The sequence below is a fragment of the Vipera berus genome (assembly GCF_964194415.1).
Source record: "Vipera berus genome assembly, chromosome: 1".
NCBI lineage: Eukaryota > Metazoa > Chordata > Lepidosauria > Squamata > Viperidae > Vipera > Vipera berus.
In genome coordinates, this window is record NC_138202.1 from 181,564,521 (window position 1) to 181,589,589 (window position 25,069).

Here is a 25,069-nt window from a genome sequence, read left to right on the forward strand (position 1 = left end):
GCAGGTTTGGATGTGATGAGTCTGATGAAGCTTATATCTTTAGAGAACTTAAAGGAAAGAAAGACTACAAAAATATTTCACTATCTCAATTTATGGTGACTATAAGTACATTATTATTCAAGATCTCATTGCAGAGACATTTTGCCTGTGCTTAAAAGCTGAAAATGTTTGGTCAGGATGAGCCCTGTTTGCTCAGCCGCAGTGAGAAAGTGAAGCATCTCCACTTGACTTCCAACTTAGCTGTGGATATTCTCTCCCAAACCTCTTTTTCTTAGCTAAGCTCATATATCAGAACTGTACTCTTCAGCTGTGTGTTCATTTTAAAACTGGATAATATCCAATGATGCAAAAAAATGCAAACTCCATTACATCCCAACAATATTTGTTATAGATGACTGAGGCAGTTCAATGTTTAAGTATACAGAACTGTCACCATCACACCGGGTTCTTCTCTTAGATCATGACATTTCTGGATGGCAACTCACTGTATAATGTACCGGTATTGGTCTCACAGCTTCCCTTCTTGATAACATATTTGTTTAAAATAAATAACACTTAACACTTTATAGCTATCAGCAATATTGTTGAGGAAGTACTTGAATTTGATATATGTATTTTTATGAATTATATTACTAGAATATAGAAAGATACTAAGAAAATACAGAACTAAGCAGTTGTGTTTTACAGTGATGCATCTCATGATCTTTTTCAACTCATTAATAAACAATTGGCACAATACATCAATGTTATCTATCTAGTGAATTTTTTGACCCTAACACTAACCTGATAAAGTTGCTTCAGGGACATTTAATTTCATCAGCAAGTTTGTTATTTGTTAACTGTACTAATATGATACTAGTAAAGCAATGGATTTCACTGAAAAACTCTTCAGGAGGATAGGAAACTTTGCATTGATTGATAGATTTAATATAATAATAATAATGGGGAACCAATTCAGCCTTGCAGCCCCACTGACATGTATCTCAGGCTATATGAATACACTCCAATGTCAAGAAGGACTTCTACATAAAGAGCCTCTAAATGAGAGAAATGACTTTTTCATTTTAAAATTATTAATTTTAATAGATTATTAGCTTTTCAACAGATATGCTATTTAAGGTTTCCAAAGGATCCACATAACCTCAAATACTATCAAACACAAAATACTAAGCAAGGCTCTCAATATTTTTTGGGGGTAATTTTATACTTATATTTAGCATGAGTGATGATATAATAATACAAGTTCCATAGTGAGAATATGGTAGCATTCTTTGTTATTCACATGTGATGGTTACCAGCTGGCTTCTAGGTGCTGGCTATTACCTATAAAGCTCTTCATGGCATAGCACTTGGTTATTTGAGGGATGACCAGTTACCAATTGTTTCTATTCATCTGGTGAGATCAGGCAGAGTAGATACATTTTGAGTTCTATCAATTAAGCAGTGTCATCTAATGGGTTCCAAAAAGCATGTTTTCTCTGCTGCAGTGCCTGCCCTTTGGAATAAATCAGCTCCCCTCAAGATCTGAATGGCTTCCTCTATGGCAACACCATGATGACGTTCAGGAAGCTCCTGAAGACATGGCTATAGTTCTAGACCTGGGGACAGGTCATGGATGACTCCTGCTGGATAGGGGGTTCTGTTAATATGTCTCTCTTTGGACCATTCAGGAATGGTTTTCTTTTGTGGTTTTTAAACTGAAAATCCTGCAGAGTTGGGTGCCCTCTAAACTGTTTAAACAAATAGTTACAATCCCCCTTCCCAACCAAAGAAAGAAAGCTAGGAACAGCTGAAATGTGGATTAGCTGTAACAGTAATGCAATGTGACATCCATTCTGGTGTAGTGGACCAACATGTAGTGGTTAAGGCATCTAGCTAGAAATCAGGAGACCATAAATCCCAATCCTACTTCGGGCATGAAGACAGCTGGGTGAACTTGGGTTGGTCATTTTCTCTCAGCAGGAAAGAAGGAGGCATAGCAAACCACTTTGGAGAAAAATTGCCAAGAAAGCTTTAGGGAATATTCTAGACAGTCTCTAAGAATTGAACATGATTCAACAGAAGAAAAAATGTAATGTAATTGTTTTTAAAATGTTTTTAAATTGCTTTCTAATTACATAGCAATATTGCAATATTAGAAGCTTCAAAAACACTTTTTTTTGTTTAAGGTGCAAACCAGATTTCTTCCATCTGCCCTCACTTTATTGATGATATATGCATTTTTCATTGGTTGGGGAAATGATATATTGGCAGAAAGCAACACAGGAAAAAATCCTTCAAATCCTATTTTTATATAAACAGAAAAAAATGAAGCTCCATATTGGGGGAACAGATTGAAATAAATTCTTGGGTCTTGAATTATTATATCTATGTTTTGCAGAGACTAAAAACTAAGAAATATGTATGCATCCATTCCTGTGGGCATGTGTGAATCAGTTTATGAGTTCACTAATTACTAAAAACAGACTTCTTTCATTGCTTGGCACAGCTGGTGATGAAGGAATTTTTTTTAAAGAAGCAAAGCAGACTTGTCAAAACACTGCTAAAAGTGCTTTATCATCTACTCAGTTCTGTTAGGTTAGTGACTGGATTTAGTTTGCTTTCCTCATTCTCTTATTACAGTTACCAAAGCAATTATTTCCATAACCCTTGTCCATGATGTTACATTATTAATGTACCCCAGTTTATTTGTGCGTTAACAAAGTTAACACAATATTGTTGATCAATTGTTGTTGTTGTTGTTAGTTGCGAAGTCGTGTCCGACCCATCGCGACCCTATGGACAATGTTCCTCCAGGCCTTCCTGTCCTCTACCATGTTGATCAATAAGGAGAGCTAAATATTTAGAGACAAGGTTATAGAGAATGGGGTGAGATATGGAATGAGGATGTAACTGGTTGTAATTTAAGAAACAGCAATAAATTGTTAATGTTGAATATGCTTGCTAAGTATGAAGGGAAAAGTTTCTTTTTCTTGTTATTGTTTTTGGGGAGGGAATTTTTTCTTTTCTTTTTCTATATATACCTTGCATTAAGCTTTACTGCTCTTGATGGCTAACGTGGTCATATATTGTAATTGCTTTATGGTGTTATTCATTATACAGTATTAATAGATACTGTATCTATGAATCTTGCTATATCTACATCGGTACGTTAGTCTGTATCTGATGAACCATTTGAATTGTTTCTCAGCATTGTCCCTTCCATCTTACTTTGGAATTGGCTGGCATCATTTTGCCCATATCGTCATTCAGAGATCACTTCTTGTAGTTTCCCTTCTGTAAGCATTACAAAACCCTCCTAAGATGCTAAGGCAAAAGATACAGATTTTGCCTCTTTATTTTGAGGTAGTTAGAGATCAGAGATCAAGTTTCTGTTGCAATGATGACACAGCAATTTCTCACCTCCCAGTTTGTTGTTAAATTCAGCCTCAAGTAATCAATTTTTTCATCAAATTTGCAAATGACACTAAGCTAGAAGAAATAGCCAACATTCCAGAAGATAGGCTCAAGATCCATAAGGATCTCGACAGACTTGTACATTAGGCCTTATCTAACAAAATGAAATTCGGTGTGGATAAAAGTAAGACTTTACATTTAGAGAAGAAAACCCATTTATACAGGTACACATTGGGTGAAACCTGGCTTAATAGTAACCGTGAGAGGGATCTTGGAGTGCTAGTAGACAATCACTTAAATATGAGCCAACAGCAGCCAAAAAAGCCAATGCAATCCTAGATTGCATTAACAGAGGAATAGAATCAAGATCATGTGAAGTATTAGTACCAAATTACAAAGCCTTAGTAAGACCACACTTGGATTATTGCATCCAGTTTTGGTCACCACAATATATAAAAAAATGTTGAGATACTGGAAAGAGTATAGAGTAGAGCAACAAGGATGATTAGAGGGCTGGAGGCTAAAGCTTATGAAGAATGGTTACAGAAAGTCTAGTCTAGTGAAAAGAAGGACTAGGGGTGACATGATAGCAGTGTTCTGAGGGGCTATCACAAAAATGAGGGGTCAACCTATTTTTCAAAGCACCAGAAGGCAGAACAAAAAGTGAAGACAGGACAAAAAGCAATGGATGGAAACTAATCAAGGAGAGAAACAACGTAGAAAGAACTAAGGAGAACTTTCCTAATGGTGAAAACAATTAATCAGTTGAATGCCTTGCCTTCAGAAGTTGTGGGTGTCCCATCACTGAAGGCTTTTAAGAAGAGACTTGTCTGAAATGATATACAGTCTGTTGCTCAAGCAGGGGGTTGGACTAGAAGATCTCCAAGGTCCCTTCCAACTCTGTTATTCTATGTTCTAAGAGAGGAATCTTTCAAGGAGACTTACTATAGTACCACTATTGTTTATCATTGCCTTAATTCCTCTGTCAGTTACAGTATGCTGAACATGTCAGGTTATTGAACATAAAAAAAAACATTTTCTAGGCTATCCCACCTCTTGGACATGGTGAAGCTGTATGGCAAAATACCATCTGAAAGTTCCTGGGCATCTTTCAAATTGACAAGCACACTGAGCTCAAGAAGAAGGTTAGCAATAAATGCATCATAAGAGTTAGAAGACATTAAAGTCCAAATTCAGTGGAGGAAATATCACAAAGACAATACCTGGGCAATTCCAGCCATTAGCAGTTAGACTAATATATTGGCTTCATAGTGCTTTGCAGCCCTCTCTAAGTGGTGTATAGAGTCAGCATATGGCCCCCAACAATCTGGTTCCTCATTTTACTGACCTCATAAGGATGGAAGGCTGAATCAATCTTGAGGCCCTCTTTAAAACTTAATTGAAGAAATGTAATTACTAGCAATTCTGATGGATAGTGCCCATTCAGTCCTGGACTACTTAGTTTTAAGAGAAGTTAAACTCAAACATATATCTTGTATTTCAAAAAAGCAAACTTTAATAAATTGAAAGTTGTGATAAATAGGGGCCCATGGCAGGAGAAGATAAGCTGAAAAGGTCAGTATCAATAGGATTTCCCCCCCCCAAACCCCCCCCCCCAACCAAATAGTAAATAAACATTTGCAAACTGAAAAATAATGGAGAAGCCAATGTGATTACAAAAAAAAAAAAGAGGCTGGAATTGAAGAAACGTTGTCAGGAAAGAAGAAGCTTGGTGAAAGATGCCAAAAACTATCAAAGAAATTGGGAGAGTCACTATAGGAGGAAAAGTCATACAGTGAAAGCTCAAATATTAAACTTAACAAAGAAAAGCTTTTTATATTGCAGAAATAAATTCAGGCACACAACCCAAAATAACCCAAAAGCTACCAACTATAAGCAAAATGAAAAAATGGAGATGAAAAAATGTCTGAAGAATTCTTGGCCATTGTATTTATCCAGATTTTACTTGTGTGATTTTTTTTTGTTAAGAACATGCAAATTCATGGAAATTTGTTTGCTTATTTAACATTCATATTTCACTAATCAAAGAAAAAGAACAGCTATCTTGAAGTTTTTCAGAATTCAAATCCTACTGACTACTAAAAGCAAAATATGACTTCTTGTAAATCCCAGCTTTAACATTTATTTATTAAATTTATATGCCACCCATCTCACCATCACACAACTCTAGGAGGCTTAGAGCAAGAAAAACAAACCACAATATAAAACAGTAAAATGATAAATATTAAGATTAAAATGAATGATAATAGTTGAGGATATAATCTACCAGCCAGAATTCCTTGACTGACAGGGTTCACAGCATGCCCCTTCTGCCAATCCCATTGGGGTGAGATGATTCCTCAGTTAACCTGGACCCATGCCATAAAGCAGGGGTGTCAAACTGGCAGGCTGTGGGTTGGATGCGTCAAGTCCACCCCTGCTCCGCAAAGGCAAAAAATGTCACGATACATCAGGTGACACACTTGAGTTTGACACCTGTGCCATAAAGGGTGTAAAGGTGATAATTAACACCTTGAATTTGACCTGGAAGCAAACTGGCAACCAGTGCACCTTGTGCTACATGGAGTGTTACGAAGGCCACCATAGGGCCCCCAAAACTGTCTGTGCAGCTGCATTGTGTGCTAGCTGTAGCTTCCAAATACTTTCCAGGGGTAGCCCCATGTAGAGTATGTTGCAGTAGTCCAGATGAGAGATGACCAGGGTGACTTTATTTAATTTTATCCAGAATGGTGCATAATCTGGTTTCTGAGTTTTATATTGGTTTAGGTAGCAAATAGTAAATTCCTCAGTAGCTCTGACAAGGTATACTTTTCAAGTTAGACTTTTTACTTAAGTTTTAATTCAAAGCTATCAATTATTCAGTGGGGATGTACTAACATTTAGGGAAAGATCCTAAACCTTGGCTACTTGCCCTCTATTGTACAGCTGCTGCCCTAAGTTGAAAGAAATTCAGGAAAAATCTGTGTGGGATATAGAAAGCTGGTTTATGCAAGTGGATCTTTATAATATGCTGCAGATACCCCAGTGGTGTTACAGCTAGAAAATATAATATAGAGCTGTCCCACCAGCTCAGAGCAAATATTTCAAAAGAACAGGATGGTATTTACAACAGATCTAAACCAAAATGAAATCAAATTGAAGGGCAGTCCCCAGGGGAAGACATGCCAAGAGTACCAAAGGGAAAACAGACACTGCTTTGCAGAGGAGAATCTACAAGAATATTTCAATTTGCATCCAAAGTAGGCAGGGACATTTTCAAAGAGACATAGCAAACTACTGTAGACTAGAGCATATGGCAAGAGGATAAGACCTTTCCTTTTTTATTTTTTCTAGGGAAAAAATACAGAGCCAGTTAGCAGGGTCTTAGCAGTCTACCTTGACAGCAGTAAGATGGACTAGAGGAATGGGAACACTTCACTGCTAACCATTCCCTGAGCATTAACTGCAGGATGTGCCAGGAAAATGGATCATCAGTCAGAGGCTTCATCCTCAGTTTGAGTTCTCATTCTGCTCTTGTTACATATAAGGAGCTTTTGGTTACAAAGCAAACAATCAGCAGGGAATTGTCAGCTGATTTCACTTTCACTTTTCCACCATTTCTTAAAACTTTATGTCCTGGATAATGTCAGCTAGAGCTGGGACTAGAGAAGCAGGCATTCAGAATGTCACAACAGAAGCTTAAAGGAGGCCTGTTGTAAACAGCCTTTTATCCTTTTGCTGTTTGTCAACAGGCTGGCAATGCATTATATTACATATACTTCCTATCAAAGAAATAGTCATACCCTGATTACAGTGGGGAATATTACACTGAAGCTATTATTACCTCATAGAATTCCCCCCCCCTTTTTTTTTGGTCCTATATCTCTCTTTCTGCTTTGTGGTTTGTAATGGATGCACACAGATCAATGATGAGCCTTGGGTGCAATCCTATCCCTTAACGGATTTGACCAGTTTAATGAAGTGGTTAAAGCATCAGGCTAGAAACTGGGAAACTGCAAGTTCTAGTCTCTAGAATCTTAGTACAAAGTGAGCTGGGTGATCTTGGACCAGTCACTTTCTCTCAGCCCTAAGAAGGAGACACTGGCAAACCACTTCTGAAAATCCTTGCCAAGAAAACTGCAGGGATTTGTCCAGGCAATCTCTAAGAATAAGACTGGATTGAAAGGGGGGAGGGGGAGGGGAGAGGGGAAAAGGAAGAAGAAGAAGAAGAAGAAGAAGAAGAAGAAGAAGAAGAAGAAGAAGAAGAAGAAGAAGAAGAAGAAGAAGAAGAAGAAGAAGAAGAAGAAGAAGAAGAAGAAGAAGAAGAAGAAGAAGAAGATGATCAACTGGGTGACTTTGTACAGGAAGGAAGATAAAATGTGGAATGAAAAATGGACCTTTCTCAGGAAGTGAATGAAAGTGTAATTAGAAAGTCAAGGCTGTGGCTGTGTATTACTACTCTTGTAGTAAAGTATCCTTGGCTTGCCTCCATGGGATGAGAGTACTGAAAGTGCTATTGATTATGTTATGTCTTGTTTACAATGTTGTTATTGCTACCAGACCAAATTGGATTGCACCATATTACACCAAGGGGGGGGCACAATGGCTCTTTCCACTATATCATGTTTCATTTAAAACACAGAAATTTAAGAATAAACTTCTGAAGTGTCTTGTTTGTCAAACAATATGGTTAAAATCACTTTAATGAGACACTTTCCTTCAGTGACCAGGACAGCTTCAAAGCAAATTAATTACAGTATAACATAAGATAGGAAACAAAATGCCCCCAGTGCTGTATTGTAACTGCAGTAGAGATGCTCACTGATGCTTGGCTTCAAGATATATGGAGGAAACAAGGATGGCCTGACGTTCAAGAGTGAAATGTTGAAGAGAGAGTGCTGTTTCTAATTGATCGTGCGGTATGTGGAATGAAACATCTCACACAGCTTTCCACTGTTATCTAGAGGAGTAATTCTTTACATTAATACATTTGCATATCAGGCAGACTGAGTAGAGGAGGCAAAATCAAGAGAGAGGACTATAGATTCCTAGTTGCCTATACATCTTTTTCCTTGCCCAATTCCAATCCTCTTTTCTTTCCTCAATACTAATTTTCCATCATATGCATGATCTCATGCCTTTTGTGACCTCTGTCTCCATGCCACACCACCAGAGGTGACAATATAAACAATAACAAAAGCTTCTGATGTCTCAAAGTCTCAATCTTGCCTTGCTGTTATATATATTTTTAAATGCCCAGGGGATTTATAAAGAAACTAAACAACTTAGGAGGCCTGGCATTCTGAACTTTCAAGTGGAATACTTTTTAAGCAGCAATGAATCAAAAGGCCACATGCTCAGCAGCAGCAGAGGGAAGGGGGAAACACAAAACAGGTTTGATGAACATATTTCACTTGCCCCCTCCCCATTACCCTTTCTCTCATTGCTCCCCCCTTCTACTTTATCCAGTAATCAAAGCATATTCTGAGCCTCTCAAAAGCCATCATCCTCATTGAAAATGAAATGGAGCACATCTTCTTCAAAGCTTTTACAGAGGCAATCACTGTAGAAGCAAGAGGAAAGGTCTTGGGGGGGGGGTAAGGGGAGGAGGGAGGGAGGGAGAGATCTGAATGAGTGGTAAGAGGAGACAGCCTAAACATCTGAATACAAAGTTGATGATAATATTCTCAATTTCATTATGTAAGAGATAAAGAAAACCATAATTGGATATTCTTGGCCTGAGAAAAGAAATAATAGCTGCCTTGATGAAATTTTCTGTTTCAGATAAGTTAACATAGATCTTGGAATCTACTACAATAATACATTCAAAATGTTTAGAGAGAGAAAATAATAATTATCATTTTTACTAAACCTTTTCACTTCTTGGGTTTCCTTTTATAACTCTTATTTGTTATTTATAATTGTTATTTCTGTTTATTCCTTAAGAATAACAAGAATGAAGAAGGCAACCTCCCTTTTTTTTGTAAAATGTATTTTCCCTCATAGATCACTGCACAGTACAGATTATCATTATGACCAAAACAGTAATGTATGTAGGTAGGCCTTTGAGTCAGTTTTGATTCCGTCTGACTGCCTGGACAAGTTGGTGCAATTTTCTTGGCAAGATTTCAGAAGTGGTGTGCCTTTGCTTGCTTCCTAAAGCTGAGAGAGAGTGCCTAAAGTGCAATTAGAGGTCACAATTTCCTGGTTTCTAGCTTAATGCCTACAAAATTCAGACAAAATAAGAGTTAAAGGAAATTCAACCTGGAGCTGCTAATTTGGATACCATCAAATGCCAGTAAGACAGAGTTCACTTAAATATTTCTTCTGTCATTTTTAAGATTGTTTGGAGAAAGTATTTTTTTCCAGAATGGAATAATGCACTACTTCTATGTTTATGACTTGTGTAATACAATGTTCAAACAGGAAGATACCTTACATACGGAATTATAAAAATAGCATTATTTGCACTAATACTATTTGGACATTAGGGGGAGCCTAAAGACTTTATTTTTATTTATTTATTTTATTTTAATTCCATTTATATCCCGCCCTTCTCCGAAGACTCAGGGCGGCTTTAAGCAGAAGAAAAAAATAAAAAGCCTGATATCAATTAATACTGGGACTTACATAATGATACAAAACATTGTAACAATGGAAATATTAAAAGAGATTTTTTTATTTTTTTATTTTTTTTTAATTCCATTTATATCCTGCCCTTCTCCGAAGACTCAGGGCGGCTTACAAGCTTAGCAGTAGCCTTCATTCTATGTATATGCCTGCTTATTAGGGCTTTCACACACACCCCAAGCGGCATTATTACAAAGTCAGCTTAATTGCCCCCAACAATCTGGGTCCTCATTTTACCTACCTCGGAAGGATGGCAGGCTGAGTCAACCTTGAGCCTGGTGGGATGCGAACCTGCACTAATTGCAGGCAGCTGGTGTTACTTAAGGAGGCATTAGCCCACTGCTCCACCAAGGCTCCATTCTTCATTTTTGAAGAATGGAGCCAGAAGTCAACTTCAATATTAACTACAACATTAACATTAACATTTAGCTTGTATCTAAATGAAATTGATTAAAGAATGACAGATATTGAAAATTTTTATCTGGTAAGATAGATAAAGTACAAAATGTGGAACTACAAATGACAGGCCAAGAGAGTGATTCAGAAAAGGATGCTTTACTGGATAGTCTAACTAGTCTTTACTGGCTAATTTAAAGAAAATAAGAAAAAGGGGTGACATGATAGCAGTATTCCAGTATTTGAGGGGCTGCCACAAAAAAGAGGGGGTCAAACTATTTTCAAAAACACCAGAGGGCAGGACAAGAAACAATCATTGCAAACTGATCAAGGAGAGAAGCAACCTGAAATTAAGGAGAAATTTCCTAATAGTGAGGACAGTTAACCAGGGGAACAGCTTGCCTTCAGAAATCATGGGTGCTCCATCACTGGAGGTTTTTAAGAAGAGACTAGACAGTCACTTGTCTGAGATGGTATAGGTTCTCCTGCTTGAGCAGGGGGCTGGACTAGAAGACCTCCAAAGTACCTTCCAGTTCTATTCTATTTATATACCAAAGAAACTGGCTGAGGTTGTTAAAAATGGAAATTCAAATGATAAACTAAGAGAATGACCTGGAAAATGTTTTCTTATTGAACTACAAAAGAAGCTTGTTAAAACCTTCAAGAAATCTATGCAATAGGATAAAGAATTGCAAGAAATAAAATCCTATGACAATGTTTGATTGAATTAAATCTGTTATTGATTGAAATAAAGCTGTTAAAAGTAAAAGGAAGGAATATAAATTTGGTTTATTTGATCAATGTTGAAATAAAACATTTTGTTGCAATGTTCTGGCTATGCTTTATGGATTTTTTGCTGACACTGGAATTGAAAACCTGATGCTATATGAAGGTTCTTAAATATAAGGATGGGATATCTTTTTCATCTTACAGGGAGTGAAAGATATTAAATGTATTTATACTAGTTGAGTTGAAATCACTTTTTTATACTTCTTCTTTTATATTCTCATTTCTTTTTCTTCTTTTTTGTTTTCCTTGTACTTTTTAGTTTCTCTTTTCTTTCTCTAAATTTAGTTTATATTAGTTTTTTTACTATTGTAATTAAAATTCTTAATAAAATATGTTTTTTTTAAAAATAAGACAAGTCACTCTTTCTTTCCTCTATTTACTCCAACTCTTAATTAGTTCCATAACCTTAATTATATAAAACAACTTGCAGTTTTTCAAATTAGTATACAGACTCTGACAAGGTACAGTATTTAACCTCCTGATTACACACAAAGACAACCAGACACATCATGGCTGCTTTAGATAGTTTACAGAAAAGCCAAAAAAAAAGTCAGAATCAAATGAACTTCTCCACTTTTCTTAACAAGTTTTCAAAAAGAAAAAATCCCATCATGGAGTGGATGGAGGAATCTACTGAATAGGTTCTTCCTTGTGGGCAGGCAAAATAATAGAGATTGTAAGGGAAAGGCTCAGGGATCTCAGTGTAAGGAAGCCAGAGAAGCCAACAGAACACAATCCCCTGTGCCAGGTGTAAGCACACACTCCACTGCAGTCTCCAGAACATCAGTCCTATGAAGAGGTACCTCACATCCCTTTAAGTAGAAAATGGAGCTTAAAAGTGGGATTTTCCATAGACATAAAGCAATTGAAATGATAAACAATGATAAACAATTTCTGGCAATAGCAGAGCAGTTTATGTCAGATCTTTCTGACAGCTCATTTTTTACTTCATAACCAAAGGATAGTATTTGACTTTAAAAAAATATGCACAGGCATAACTGTAAAGGACAAGAAACATACTATATATACAGTAAGGTCAAGAAACACATTAGTCCATGAGCATCACCCAACCTAACTTTGCAAGAAACCTAAAAATCTCCATGAGAAAATTCTCCATTGAAATATCTTATATGAGGGGATCAGAACCCCTGAAATTAGTACAAAGAAGGAATTATCTTCTTTAATTTATTGTATAAATATTCAAATAAATGTTTAATTTAATAAGACAAGTCACTCTTTCATTAAACTCAAAGAAAAGATTTCATAACTATAGATTCTATATAAGAGCATGAAAACTTTACTATAAAATTTAATTTTCCGGTAACAATGAGTATAAACAGCTTAAGCTGCTTCAATTTATTTCCCATTCATGGTAATCCCATCAATTGCAACAGGTCCATTTAATATTCATATTCATTAGCACAAACAAGTCTATATTTCAGTTAGCCCAAGGAAGCCGTATCCCAAAGAATAGTGATTGTAAAGACTGAGCTTGGAGTGCATTTTACTTGTACTGTTTCAGCCTTGCAATGAATAATTCATGTTTAATATGTTTTAGCATGTGTTTTCTCTCCAGAGGAACAACTCTAAATATGTTTTATACTTAGCCAAAATCTTCTTACCCTGTTGGAGTCAATTCTTGTCCTTGAAGTATAGACGGGTGGAGGAATATTAAATGCCTGAGGGACAAGATATTCTTCAGCATCCATCATGTCTTCCAGGTCTCCTTCATCCAGCAGATTCTGGAAAAATTTGCTGTCATTTGGGCTAGGTAGCTTCATGCGATCATCCCCCTGTAAAATGTCACATAGATAGAAAAAATAAAATTACTCTGATCACATCAACGATCTATCTGTTTGGTGGACAGAAATCAATATTATTAGCTATCACTGGAGATTTTAGACTGCACAACTATTTGACTGGGATGGTATAAGGCTCCTGTGAGGTCCCTTCCATCCCTGTGATTCTGTGATTCTATGAATCTAGCTATATTATATTCTTTCATATTTCTCCTTATTGAATAGCCTTATTCTTTCCACAAAAAATAAAAACATTTTTTTAAAAAAATCTTCAGTAGTATTCTTTTCTAAATATTAGGATTATGTCAATGCCAAATCAAAACCTTGTATTTAAATCGGTTTAGTAATAAAAGTATTATGGAGAAGGATAATCCCAGCAAAAGAGATGTTGTTACTACTTTCATAAAATACAACTGTTGCAATGTTAATTTTATGCCTAGCTGTAAAGAAACAAAGCTTGTAACAGCCTCATAATGGATATTTGTTTTCAATATGAAGAGAACTCAGCTTTAGTGGCTTGCAGAAGTCTATTTACGGGAAGGGGAAAGTAAACATCTTTGCTCTATTGTGGCAAACCTGCTTTGCAGATTAAGCCTCTAGCATCTCCAGTGAAAACTCATAATAGACACTGGAGAAAATCTTTGTCTGAAATCTTTGAGGGATACTTCCATTCAGTTTACTATTCTGAGCTAAATGGCAAATAATTAGATGTCATCTAGGGCAGCTTCTTCATCATGGCTTCTTGGTTTAAAGGAATATAATTCTAGTAGGTAAAAGTTAATCTAATTTCTCACCTGAATTTTGAATAAAATAACTTTTTTTTGTTTGCAAAGCTGGAAACCTATTGTTCCAGCATGGGGCTTTTGACTGTCTTAACTTTCTTTTCTGTGTTCCTTTGGGAGTCCTTGGATTGTTGAAACTGTCTTTATCTGTCACACTGATATCATCTTGCTCCCAGGCCTCACTCTTTATCTTTTTAGGTGCTGGAACAGAAATGCTAACTTTGAGAAATGTGTAGAATATATTATTGGAGTGCAAAATTGAAGTGTTCAAGCTACCCACCATTCTTGATGTATTTTAGCAATTTAATGTACTGATATTCAGGCTTTGCATTTCAGCTAATCTGTACTAGCATTGACCAGAAGAGCCTCTAAAGGAGGAAATTTTTATTTTATTTTAATGCACATTATTTTCAAAGTTAAAAAGCTTTTGCTGAACAGAACTATATATATATTTTTAATGGCTAGCTTCCTATTAATAAAAAGTATTCATTATATTGCTGCTGCTCATGCTTATAGAAGAATCTGATATATTTAAGAAAAAAATATGTGCATATGCTAATGATGAGATGAGTACAAATATAGCACATCCAGAACATCTTGAGATAGAAACAAGTGTTTTCATCTTGCTAGAAGCATTGTATGGTGGTTCCAACCATCCTCAAAGTATTCCAAGTTGAAACAGCCCTGTTTTAAGTTCAAAACTATTAATGGATGCAGAAAGAGAAACTAGGTGAGCATTAAAATATTTCATCTTACTACAATTTGGGGCAATCTTTGTTGTTCTGCCTAATGATAATGTAAACACAAAAATAGCACAGGAGAAAAATAACCCACCATAGCTAGCTCTTTAGCTGAGGCAGGGAAAAAGGTTTGCTGATCTAATACATATTTGTAGCTAACCAAAGTTAGTGTAGCTACATATGTTTGCATTGACCAGCCTCTTATCTGGACCACCTTCACAAAGCTGTGAGTATATTCAGATGCCATGATTTGAGATACAAATATATTCTAAGTATATAGAGGACATTTTGAAAGCATTGTGATTAGCAGAACTATTGAGGTGATATTTTGCAATGGGCATTTAATACAGAATGGCATATTTCATTTTCTACTAAATAAAACAGAAGTGACATATGTCCCAATTTATTTGTTTTCAGCAACTTGGGAACACTTCAACTACTCTCAAAACCTAAAACAGTGGTGGAGACTGTTCTGAAGATGCACAGGCATTTCAAAAATTCAAGCTTAAAAAAGCAAAAACTGCTGAGAAAATGGTTGCATGTAAATAGCCATTATCAGCCAGGAAGAAGCAGGAGGAGAAAGAAAAGAAGATGAATTCAGGCCACTTACTTGAATGACCAAATATCTTTGAGGATCCCGAGCCATTCTAGAAAATTCAGCAGCCAGCTCCTTGAACTTGGGCCGACTATCAGCATCAATCATCCAACCTATGGCCATGAGCAAAAAGAGAGAAAAAATGCTTTTGTTAGAGGACTTCCTTTTTTCATAAATGGTAAATTAAAATAGTAATTATGAAGAGACCACTGGAAATTAAGCAGTTATTCTAAAATTCCTCAAGCTGATCATGTCCTTAAATTTCTATTTTAAACATTTTTATCACAGTCTGCAAGTCAACCATCTTATTTTTTAAACCTTTTTTCTGAAACTAAGCACATGCAGTAGGACCTGACTTGCAATAAACATTGGTATGAGTTACAATTAATATGTGCTTTTTTGCATATGTTATTTTTTCTTTTTTATTGTTCATTGTGCTTTACACATTATCACCATGGCCCTGAAGTTTGTGATTGCCTGAGTTATCTGTTATGTAAAGCGGTTGGAGGTCCAGCCGATCCGAATCCGACCGATTGCGACTAAGAACCCATATTAGGTCTTATCTCGCTGCGATAAGGGTGGCGAGGTCTAATCACTTCGCTACCCTTATCGCGTCCGCAGATAATCGCCCGGCCGCTCTGTTTAGGGTGACTCGCTCCCTCCTTAATCAGGAGGTGAGGGAGGAACCCTTGCAGGGTCGTGCCGAGGAGTTTAACAATTATCTGTCGGACAAAATCACTCGGATTCGGACCGGTCTGGACTCCGACTGGGCAGAGTCTGGCGATCAGGACGCGGGTGGTCTTGTCGATATCACTTGGGAGGAGTTTGATTCTGTGACTCCGGAGGAAGTGGACAGGATTATGGGGAGACTGAGCTCCACCACATGTTTATTGGACCCGTGCCCTTCCTGGCTGGTTTATGCAGCCCGGGAGAGGACACGCAGCTGGTTCCAGGCAGTTATATCAGCTTCTTTGAGTGAGGGTAGCTTCCCTGCCGTCTTGAAAGAGGCGGTGGTGAGGCCCCTCCTCAAGAAGCCTGCCTTGGACCCAGCTGTATTGAACAACTTTTGTCCGGTCTCCAACCTTCGCTTTCTTGCGAAGGTTGTTGAGAGTGTGGTGGCGCATCAGCTCCCTTTGGTCCTGGATGAAGCGGATTATCTAGACCCGTACCAATCGGGTTTCAGGCCCGGGCACAGCACGGAGACGGCATTGGTCGCGCTGGTGAATGATCTCTGGAGGGCTCGGGACAGGGGTCATTCCTCTGTTCTAGTCCTATTAGACCTCTCAGCGGCTTTCGATACCATCGACCATGGTATCCTGCTGCGGCGTCTCAGGGGATTGGGAGTGGGAGGCACGGTTTTACAGTGGTTCTCCTCCTATCTCCAGGGACGCTCGCAGTCGGTGTTGACAGGAGGGCAGAGGTCGACCGCGAGGTCTCTCGTTTGTGGAGTTCCTCAGGGGTCGGTCCTCTCGCCTCTCCTGTTCAACATCTATATGAAACCGCTGGGTGAGATCATTCGTGGCTTTGGAGTTGGGTATCATCAGTACGCTGATGATACCCAGCTTTTTCTTTCTACCCCAAACCACCCCAGTGATGCCCTCAACGTGATGTCCCGTTGCCTGGAGGCGGTTCGGGTCTGGATGGGGAGGAACAGACTTCAACTCAACCCCGACAAGACCAAGTGGCTTTGCATACCTTCATCCCGGGTCTATTCGGATATTCCATCTCTTTCTATGGGGGGTGAATTATTACCCCCCGTAGATAGGGCTCGCAACTTGGGAGTCCTCCTAGATTCGCGGCTTACCTTGGAAGATCACATGGTGGCCGTGACTAGGGGGGCTTTCGCCCAGGTTCGCCTGGTGCGCCAGTTGCGGCCCTATCTAAGCCGGGATGATTTATGCACGGTCACTCACGCGCTCGTGACCTCTCGTCTAGACTACTGCAACGCTCTCTACATGGGGCTTCCCTTGAGGACCACCCGGAGGCTCCAACTGGTACAGAATGCAGCCGCGAGAGTTGTGTTGGGAGTCTCCCGATACTCCCACGTGACACCTCTGCTCCGTGAGCTGCATTGGTTGCCAGTTGTCTTCCGGGTGAGATTCAAGGTGCTAGTAATGGTGTTCAAAGCCCTCCATGGCATGGGGCCGGAGTACCTCAGGGAACATCTGCTGCCGGCATCAAGCTCCCTGCGCCCTGTGCGTTCCCACAGAGAGGGCCTCCTCAGGGTGCCACCGGTCAGAGAATGCCGTCTGGTGGCCCCCAGGGGGAGATCCTTCTCTGTGGGTGCCCCGGAGCTATGGAACCAGTTACCGGTTGAGCTCCGGACGGCGCCCGATCTGCGCTCCTTTCGCCGCGATCTGAAAACATACTTGTTCGAGCAAGCCGGCCTGGCCTGAGGGGGGATTGGTGGGGTTTTTTATCATTCTTATTGGGGTTTTTACTATGTATCAATTGTATTTTAATCGAGCATGCATTTAATTATCTTTTAATTTTTGTAAATTTCTGTGTTTTATTCTTGCCCTGTACACCGCCCTGAGTCCTTCGGGAGAAGGGCGGTATAGAAATGATAATAAATTAAATTAAATTAAAATTTTAGTTATTTCTCTCTCTGCTTGTGGCTGAGAGCTGTAATGTCCATCTTCCAACTTCTGAATCCCAGTTTGAGTGTGACAATTGGATGTTCAGTTCCAGCTGCTATGTAGATTTTGGTTGTCTCTAATATTCCTAACCAGGTATATCTTTTAGAATCTTCTTTATATTCCAAGGAAAAATATCTTTAAAAATAAACCTTTTTCAAAAGCATAAAAGTAGCTGTTAAAGATGACAACATGAATATCCACGAGTGTTTTTTAATTGAATTTCACCCCTACCATCATTAATATTTCTGTTTATCTCTTAATGTTGAATATAGCAATAGCAATAGCTCTATAGCACTTAGACATATCAATATACCAATAGCAATAGCACTTAGACATATCAATGTTCTCAGATATTATAGGATCACTCAGTGCAGTATAAAAATTCATAGGAAGAAATCTGGATCCACTCTATATAGATTCAAACTTCTCCAACCATGATCATGCAAATAATTCCACCAAAAGAGGGATGAATAAATCATCATGAGCACTTTTCCCATTGCTCATATCAGTGTGCCTCTCTTATTTTAAATGAATCAAAAATTATTAAGATAACTTTATTAAGGAAACTGAGGGGGAAAAAATAATGCAACAATGGTGATGACAAGGCCTAATAATTTATTTTCAAAATCAGTACTTTTGCTATTTATTATCAGTAAAACAATATATTTGCATATTTCTAAAGCAACTTAAAATAAAAATCTTAGATTCAAATAATGTTTTAATTTCCACTGCAAAGTGTGACATTCTGGTTTATTTTTTCTGACATGAATAATTCAGACTTGATCTAAATCTTTGTCAGCTGAAGTTTATGTCAGAAGAATCAATAAAAACATTTACTTACCCACTGAAATTACTTCAACCAATATATTAAATAAAAGTTTTCTAAGGACAAATAGTAACTTTTGTGGATGGATTTTCAATCATATATAGTTCCATATTCAGTCTGATATGCAGTGGGCAACAAAATAATTAATCATTTAAATGACAACTGAGTTGCAGTGTAAAGTTACCAAAGGGGGGGAAATGCATTTATTTTTCTGTTACATACAACAGAATTGAAAAAAAGTTATGCTTTTGTGAAAGCTTGTATTTAAATTTCTTGTATTTACATCTACTCTGAGAAAAGCAGATACAAGAACAAAAGATGAGCTATTAATTGCTTCTTAAGAGAACCCAAACTAAACTAACATTTATCACAGTTAATAGACCCAGTTTACATCCTCTACATTGACCATGATTTTAACTGCTCAAGGCCAAAATATCTCACATTAATTTTGGATGCTTTTACTTCTTCCTCATTCCCTGCACTGTTAATTTTTGACATTTGGGTTGATATCAATTACGATTTTGCTTTTTTAAAAATAACTTTCTTGTGCTAAAGGCTTGATTATCATCTGGCATATAATACCAGAAGCAGGAATAATGATAATAATAATAATAATAATAATAATAATAATAATAATAATAATAATAATAATAATAATAATAATAATAATAATAATAATAATAATAATAATAATAATCCTTCTTCTTCTCCTTCTCGTTCTCCTTCTTCTACTACTACTACTTAGTCTTAGCCAATATGAAGTTGATGCTTTTTATCCAATTGCTGTGCCCTGCTGCTACCACTCAACTCAAACCATTAGTCGGTTCATCTTCTTTGTATCTTATAATAATGTTTTCACCTGTATATGTGAACAGCAAGCGACATGGAAGAAATGGCTGTTGTTAATCTCATTTAAATTAAACCAGAAATACCACAGAGTATTTCTTAATTCTTTTAAAATTAAAAGTGGAGCTCCAGGATTTACATCTTCTAGCACTTGAGCAGTTGGGAAGGGGAATGTGCCAGGTGAGAATCCAGATGCAAACATAAACAAAATAATTTGTCTCTGGATTCTCCTTGATTCTAATGTTCTCACAGAGATGCACTCTAATTAGCATGGTATATCAACTTCTATAAATGGCTCGTTGTACAAAGGAAAACTATACCCCAAACTGATTATGTTTCATTCTATTTTTTATATTGTAATTTGGAAAAATGTTAATCTCTTTACAGCTTTTCATATATGATTCTAGAAAAGCATAAAATGTTATCCTCTAATAAATCAGTTGTCACAGAAAGGACAGTCATTTGTGTGCAATGGATTTGATGCATGGCAATATTGTGTTTTATCTACTAACAATAAGGATCCAACTAACGCAAGACCCTTCAGTCAGATTCATCTCTTTACCAACTTCAAGATGTTAATGTATATTATTTGAATATAGTTTATACAATTGTTTTATGATGCTTCAAAATGGCATGCATTACTACAAAGGATTTGTGACAGCCAGTTGAAAGGGAAACCCTTTCAGTAAAACTCACCCATTCAAAAAGCTAGAATCCAGAATAAATATGGGACTAAAAAGTTTCACTTAGCATTTGAATAAGTAGTGGATTTATATGATGTATAATTAGCTTGTAGTTATTTTATTAAGAGTTAAAGTGCGATAGAATTTAATATTTTATTGTTGTTTGCATATTTTAGATTATGCTTGTTTGTATTTTTATACCCTGTATTTAGCTCTGGGAAGTCGGGGAAGGGGGAGGGGAGGGGAGGGGAGAGTTGGGGAGGTTTGTATTTAAAAATGTACTGTAAAACTTTTCAATAAAAAAAAAGCTAGAATCAAATTAAAGCTACTCACATTTCACCATTACCATGTAAACATCAATGGTACAGATAGGAGGCTGTGGTAACCGCTCTCCTTTCTCTAACAAGTCAGGAATCTCTCTTGTTGGAATACCATCATAAGGCTTTCCACCAAAGGTCATAAGCTCCCAAATGGTAACACCTAAACAAAAGTGAGAATTCTTACTACAGTCCATGCACACCTGAAACACATAATCATTTACCTCACTATAATATTGTAGTCAATGTTATAGGAGCAATTCTTGTTAAAAATATGCAAAACAGACTTTTTCCATGAATCAAAAAGATAAAATAGAATAGTAGAATAGAATAAAGCTGGAAGGGACCTTGGAGGTCTTCTAGTCCAGCCCCCTGGTCTAGCAGGAGAACCTATACCATCTCAGACAAGTAACTGTCCAGTCTCTTCTTAACAATCTCCAGTGTTGGAGCACCCACAATTTCTGAAGGCAAGCTATTCCACTGGTTAATTGTCCTCACTGTCAGGAAGTGGCTCCTTAATTTCAGGTTTTTTCTCTCTTTGATCAGTTTCCAACCATTGTTTCTTGTCTTGCTCTCTGGTGCTTTGGAGAATAGTTTGACCCCCTCTTCTCTGTGGCAGCCCCTCAGATACTGGAACACTGCTATCATGTCACCCCTATTTCTTCTTTTCTTTAGATTAGCCAAACCCAAGTTCTGCAGCTGTTCTTCGTATTTTTAGCGTCCAGGCCTTTGATTATTTTAGTTGCTCTTCTCTGAACTCTCTCCAAGGTCTCAACATCTTTTTTGTAGCATGGTGATGAAAATTGGTTGCAGTATTCCAGGTGTGGTCTTATTAGGGTTTTATAAAGTGGTACTAATACATCACTTGATCTTGATTCTATGCCTCTGTTTATGCAACCCAGGATTTTATTAGCTTTTTTGTCTGGTGCTGCACACTGCTGGCTCATAGTCCAGTGATTGTCCATTAGGACTCCAAAGTCCCTCTCACAGTTGCTTTTTTTGAGCCAGGTCTTGCCTAATCTATACTTAAACCTTTGGTTTTTCTGCCTAAATGTAAAACTTTGCTTTTATCCAAATTAAAACTCAATTTGTTGGATAGGGCCCATTGCTCAAGTTTGTCAAGATCTTTTTGGATCCTAAGCTTGTCTTCTGGGGTGTTGGCTATTCCTGCCAGTTTGGTGTCATCTGCAAATTTGATGAGTTTCCCTTCAATTCCCTCATCTAAATCATTTATGAAGATATTGAAGAGTACTGGATCTAAGATGGAGCCTTATGGTACCCCACAACTTACTTCTCTCCATGTGGATGTAGTACCATTGAGGACTACTTGCTGAGTACAATTTGTCAGCCAGCTACAGATCCATCTGATGGTGTTGTTCTCTATCCCACTTTTTTCTAGCTTACTAAGCAGCAGGTTGTGGTCTACTTTGTCAAATGCCTTACTGAAGTCTAAATATTCTAGGTCCACAGCGTTTGCTGGTCTACTAATTTAGTCACTTTATCAAAGAATGAAATAAGATTGGTTTGGTATGATTGTTTTTGACAAACCCATGCTAGCTGTTGGTTATATCTTTGTTTGTTTCTAGTTGTTTGCAGATCTGTTTTTTCATTATCTTTCCCAAGATCTTCCCAGATATTGATGTTACACTGATTGGTCTGTAGTTTCCTGGGTCTGTTTTCTTCCCCCCTTTCTTGAAGATGGGAACCACATCAGCCCTTTTCCAATCATCAGGTATTTCCCTGGTGCACTAGGATTTTTGAAAGATATGGTGCAATGGTTCTGAGATAATATCTGCCAGAACTCTGGGATGTAATCTGTTGGGTCCTGGTGATTTATATTCATCTAGATCAGATAGGTGTTCTGTTACCATTTTCTTTCTTATTTTAAATTTTGTTTCTGGTTTGTATTTTGCAGTAGTTTTTTTTGGTATGTTGGGCTATAATTTCTTTTTGTGTGAAGACTGATGCAAAGAATGAGTTAAGCAGTTCTGCTTTCTCTCTACTGCCTGTAGTATCTCTACTTCTATTACCCATCCTTAGCACTTTCTTTTGCATTCCTTTCTCTTCATATCCCTCCCTGACATGAATAATTTTCTCATTATACAGCTGATCTTCCTAGCAATATTGTGTTAGGAAAGCATGTGAAAAACTATGGATACTCTGCATTCAAGTAATCCCAACTTCCTATCTTTCCCCTTATCCTTATAAATGTACAAGTTAACATTGCTGGCTCACAAATTAGTTCATAAAGAAGATTCTCCCATTTGGCTGTGGTGTCAAATTATCAGATGGAGAGGCCAGAGTGGAGGGACCAGTTGAGCAGGGAAAGAAAAATGAAGTTCTTCCCTTCCACTTCATCAGTCTTTTCACCTAGGCTTTGCAATTACCAGTGGTCCATCATCAGGACACTCCACAATGTAGGATAGGAGTGCCCTTTTCAAGGTTGGAAACATCTATGAAATGCCAGTCAATTTAACTCAAAACCTTAAAAGTTGGATACCCATATTCTGCCATCGGAAAACTCTGTAAATCTATAAAACATAAATTGAGACACATACAGTAGAAGGAGGCAGTACAAGGATTATCAGAGGCAAGGAAAATATAATTTGAAGTGAGTGAATGCTGAGAAAATTACTAAAGAGGCCAAAGGGAGGGAGTAGGAAGTAGTTGCTATTTTTGGTCTCTTCGTAAATAAATAAGCAAACAAAGTTGACCTGAAATCATTGCTTCATTTCCATTTATTCAGAACAAATGAGACCCACAAAGTTTTGCTTTATTTTAAAGATAATTTAAAATATGTCATTAAGCAAGGAAGCACATCTTACAAAGCATCACATCTAGCAAACTGTCAAATTCAACTTCCGGAAGCAACACAGCCACATATACATAAACATACAAACACACTAAGATTTGTACAAATGCATATAACGCATTCATTATTCATCTCTCCCTAGTATCGTTAACTATATTTTACTTAGATGTATTGAGTTCCACTGTATACACCATCCTCAAGATACAGGTACAACATGCAAGCCAGGAGAAGAGATCAAAGGCAAGCTGAGCTGTGGGGAGAGGAAAAGCCTGATCAGGAAAGAGTCCAGGTGGAGTGAGGGTGGAAGAACCTCCCCATAATGGATCATTGGTGTGAAAAGGATAGTCTGTTAAGAAGAAAAGACCAGGGGGCCTTTGTGAGATAATTTTTGCCGTGAGTAGAAAGTGTAGGTGGAGCAGAAGATATTGAATACTGCAAGAGAAGGAAAGGGAAAAGTAGAGGAAAAAGGCTTCTTTCTCACAATCAGAAGAATCACACAGGTGAAGAGAAGCTGACCTGGGATAACAAACATCCTGTCTTTTTGAGATGAGGCAGGAAAAGGATACTGAAGAGCTTACTCTAAAAAGAGAGAGAGGGGGGGGAGAGGGAGAGAGAGAGAGGGGGGGGGCAACCAGGACATGCCATACTTCTTTTTGCTTTTTATTTCATTTTCAGCAAACATGTCATAGGACCCCCACCCCCCAACTGGGAATTTAGTACAAAGGCCCACGTACCTGCTTATTGACTACAATGTATTTTTGTTTCTCAGACTTTGGGATTACCTTTTCAGGAAAAAAAAGTTTTGACAGTTTGCATATTGGTAAAACATTGCCAGCTTTTAATGAGAACACATTAGGGAAAGAAAGCAATCATTTCTTATAATTTATTCCTTTCTGCTCTTGCCAAAGGCCTCTTCTTTCTGATGGATCTTTGATTCTGTATTGCTCCAGACAATGCCATTTCCTGTGCAGTCCCATCACTCAAGGGATGAATACTGTAATTTGAGGCAACGTTGTTGTTGTTAGCTGCGAAGCCGTGTCCGACCCATCGCAAGCCTATGGACAAAGCGCCCACTCCATAAGGGGATGCATCACACGTGATGTAGATAGGCTTATTTTCTATAAAATGTGTGATGGTTGAATCACTAGATAACAGTAGTTTAAGATTTGTAAAACTCTGTTCGTGGACCTTGGTCCAGATCCATGGAGTCTTCTTATCTAACAGCCTGTGTAAAGGTTCTGCAATTGCTGCTTTGTGGGGTAAAAACACGTGATAGAAGTTAAGTAACCCCAGAAAAGCTTGCAATTCAGCCTTATTTGTTGGGGTTGGAGCCAACTTAATTGCTTTCACCTTAGAGTCAGTGGGGTGAATACCCTTGGCATCAATCCTGAACCCTAAGAACTCAGTGGATGCCACACTAATGCTGCACTTACTTTTTTTAAGCTTAAGCCCAGCAGAGCGAAATCTGCTTAAAACAGCTTGCAGCCTGTCAGCCAAGATCTCCTCAGATTCCCCAGAGATGAGGACATCATCAAAATAGCGACATACACCTGGAATGCCCTTCAGAGTCCTCTCCATCACTTCCTGGAAAATCCCAGGAGCTACTGAGATACCAAACTGTAACCGGTTAACTCAGAAAGCTTCTCTATGTGTCACTATTGTTTGAGCGTCAGCCACTTCCTTATTAACTGACAGCTGCTGATACGCTTGCACCAAATCAAGTTTTGCAAAGAGCGCGCCACCTTGGACAGCGGCGAGGACTTGCCAGACTGACAGAACAGGGTAAGCATGCGGATTTAAGGCTCGGTTTACCATAGCC

At 37.9% G+C, this 25,069-nt stretch overlaps 1 protein-coding gene across 2 annotated transcripts in view; it reads right to left on the bottom strand.

The window, feature by feature from the left end:
* The window catches only part of ERBB4 (erb-b2 receptor tyrosine kinase 4), a gene marked incomplete at both ends in the record, with an annotated part of 1,087,596 nt that overhangs the window by 15,397 nt on the left and 1,047,130 nt on the right, over positions 1 to 25,069 (bottom strand). For both annotated transcript variants that reach the window (XM_081313989.1, XM_081313990.1), the window contains 3 exons: positions 12,834 to 13,004; positions 15,143 to 15,240; positions 20,455 to 20,601. In XM_081313989.1, coding sequence (XP_081170115.1) covers positions 12,834 to 13,004; positions 15,143 to 15,240; positions 20,455 to 20,601 — 416 coding nt within the window. The remainder of the gene's footprint in view (positions 1 to 12,833; positions 13,005 to 15,142; positions 15,241 to 20,454; positions 20,602 to 25,069) is intronic.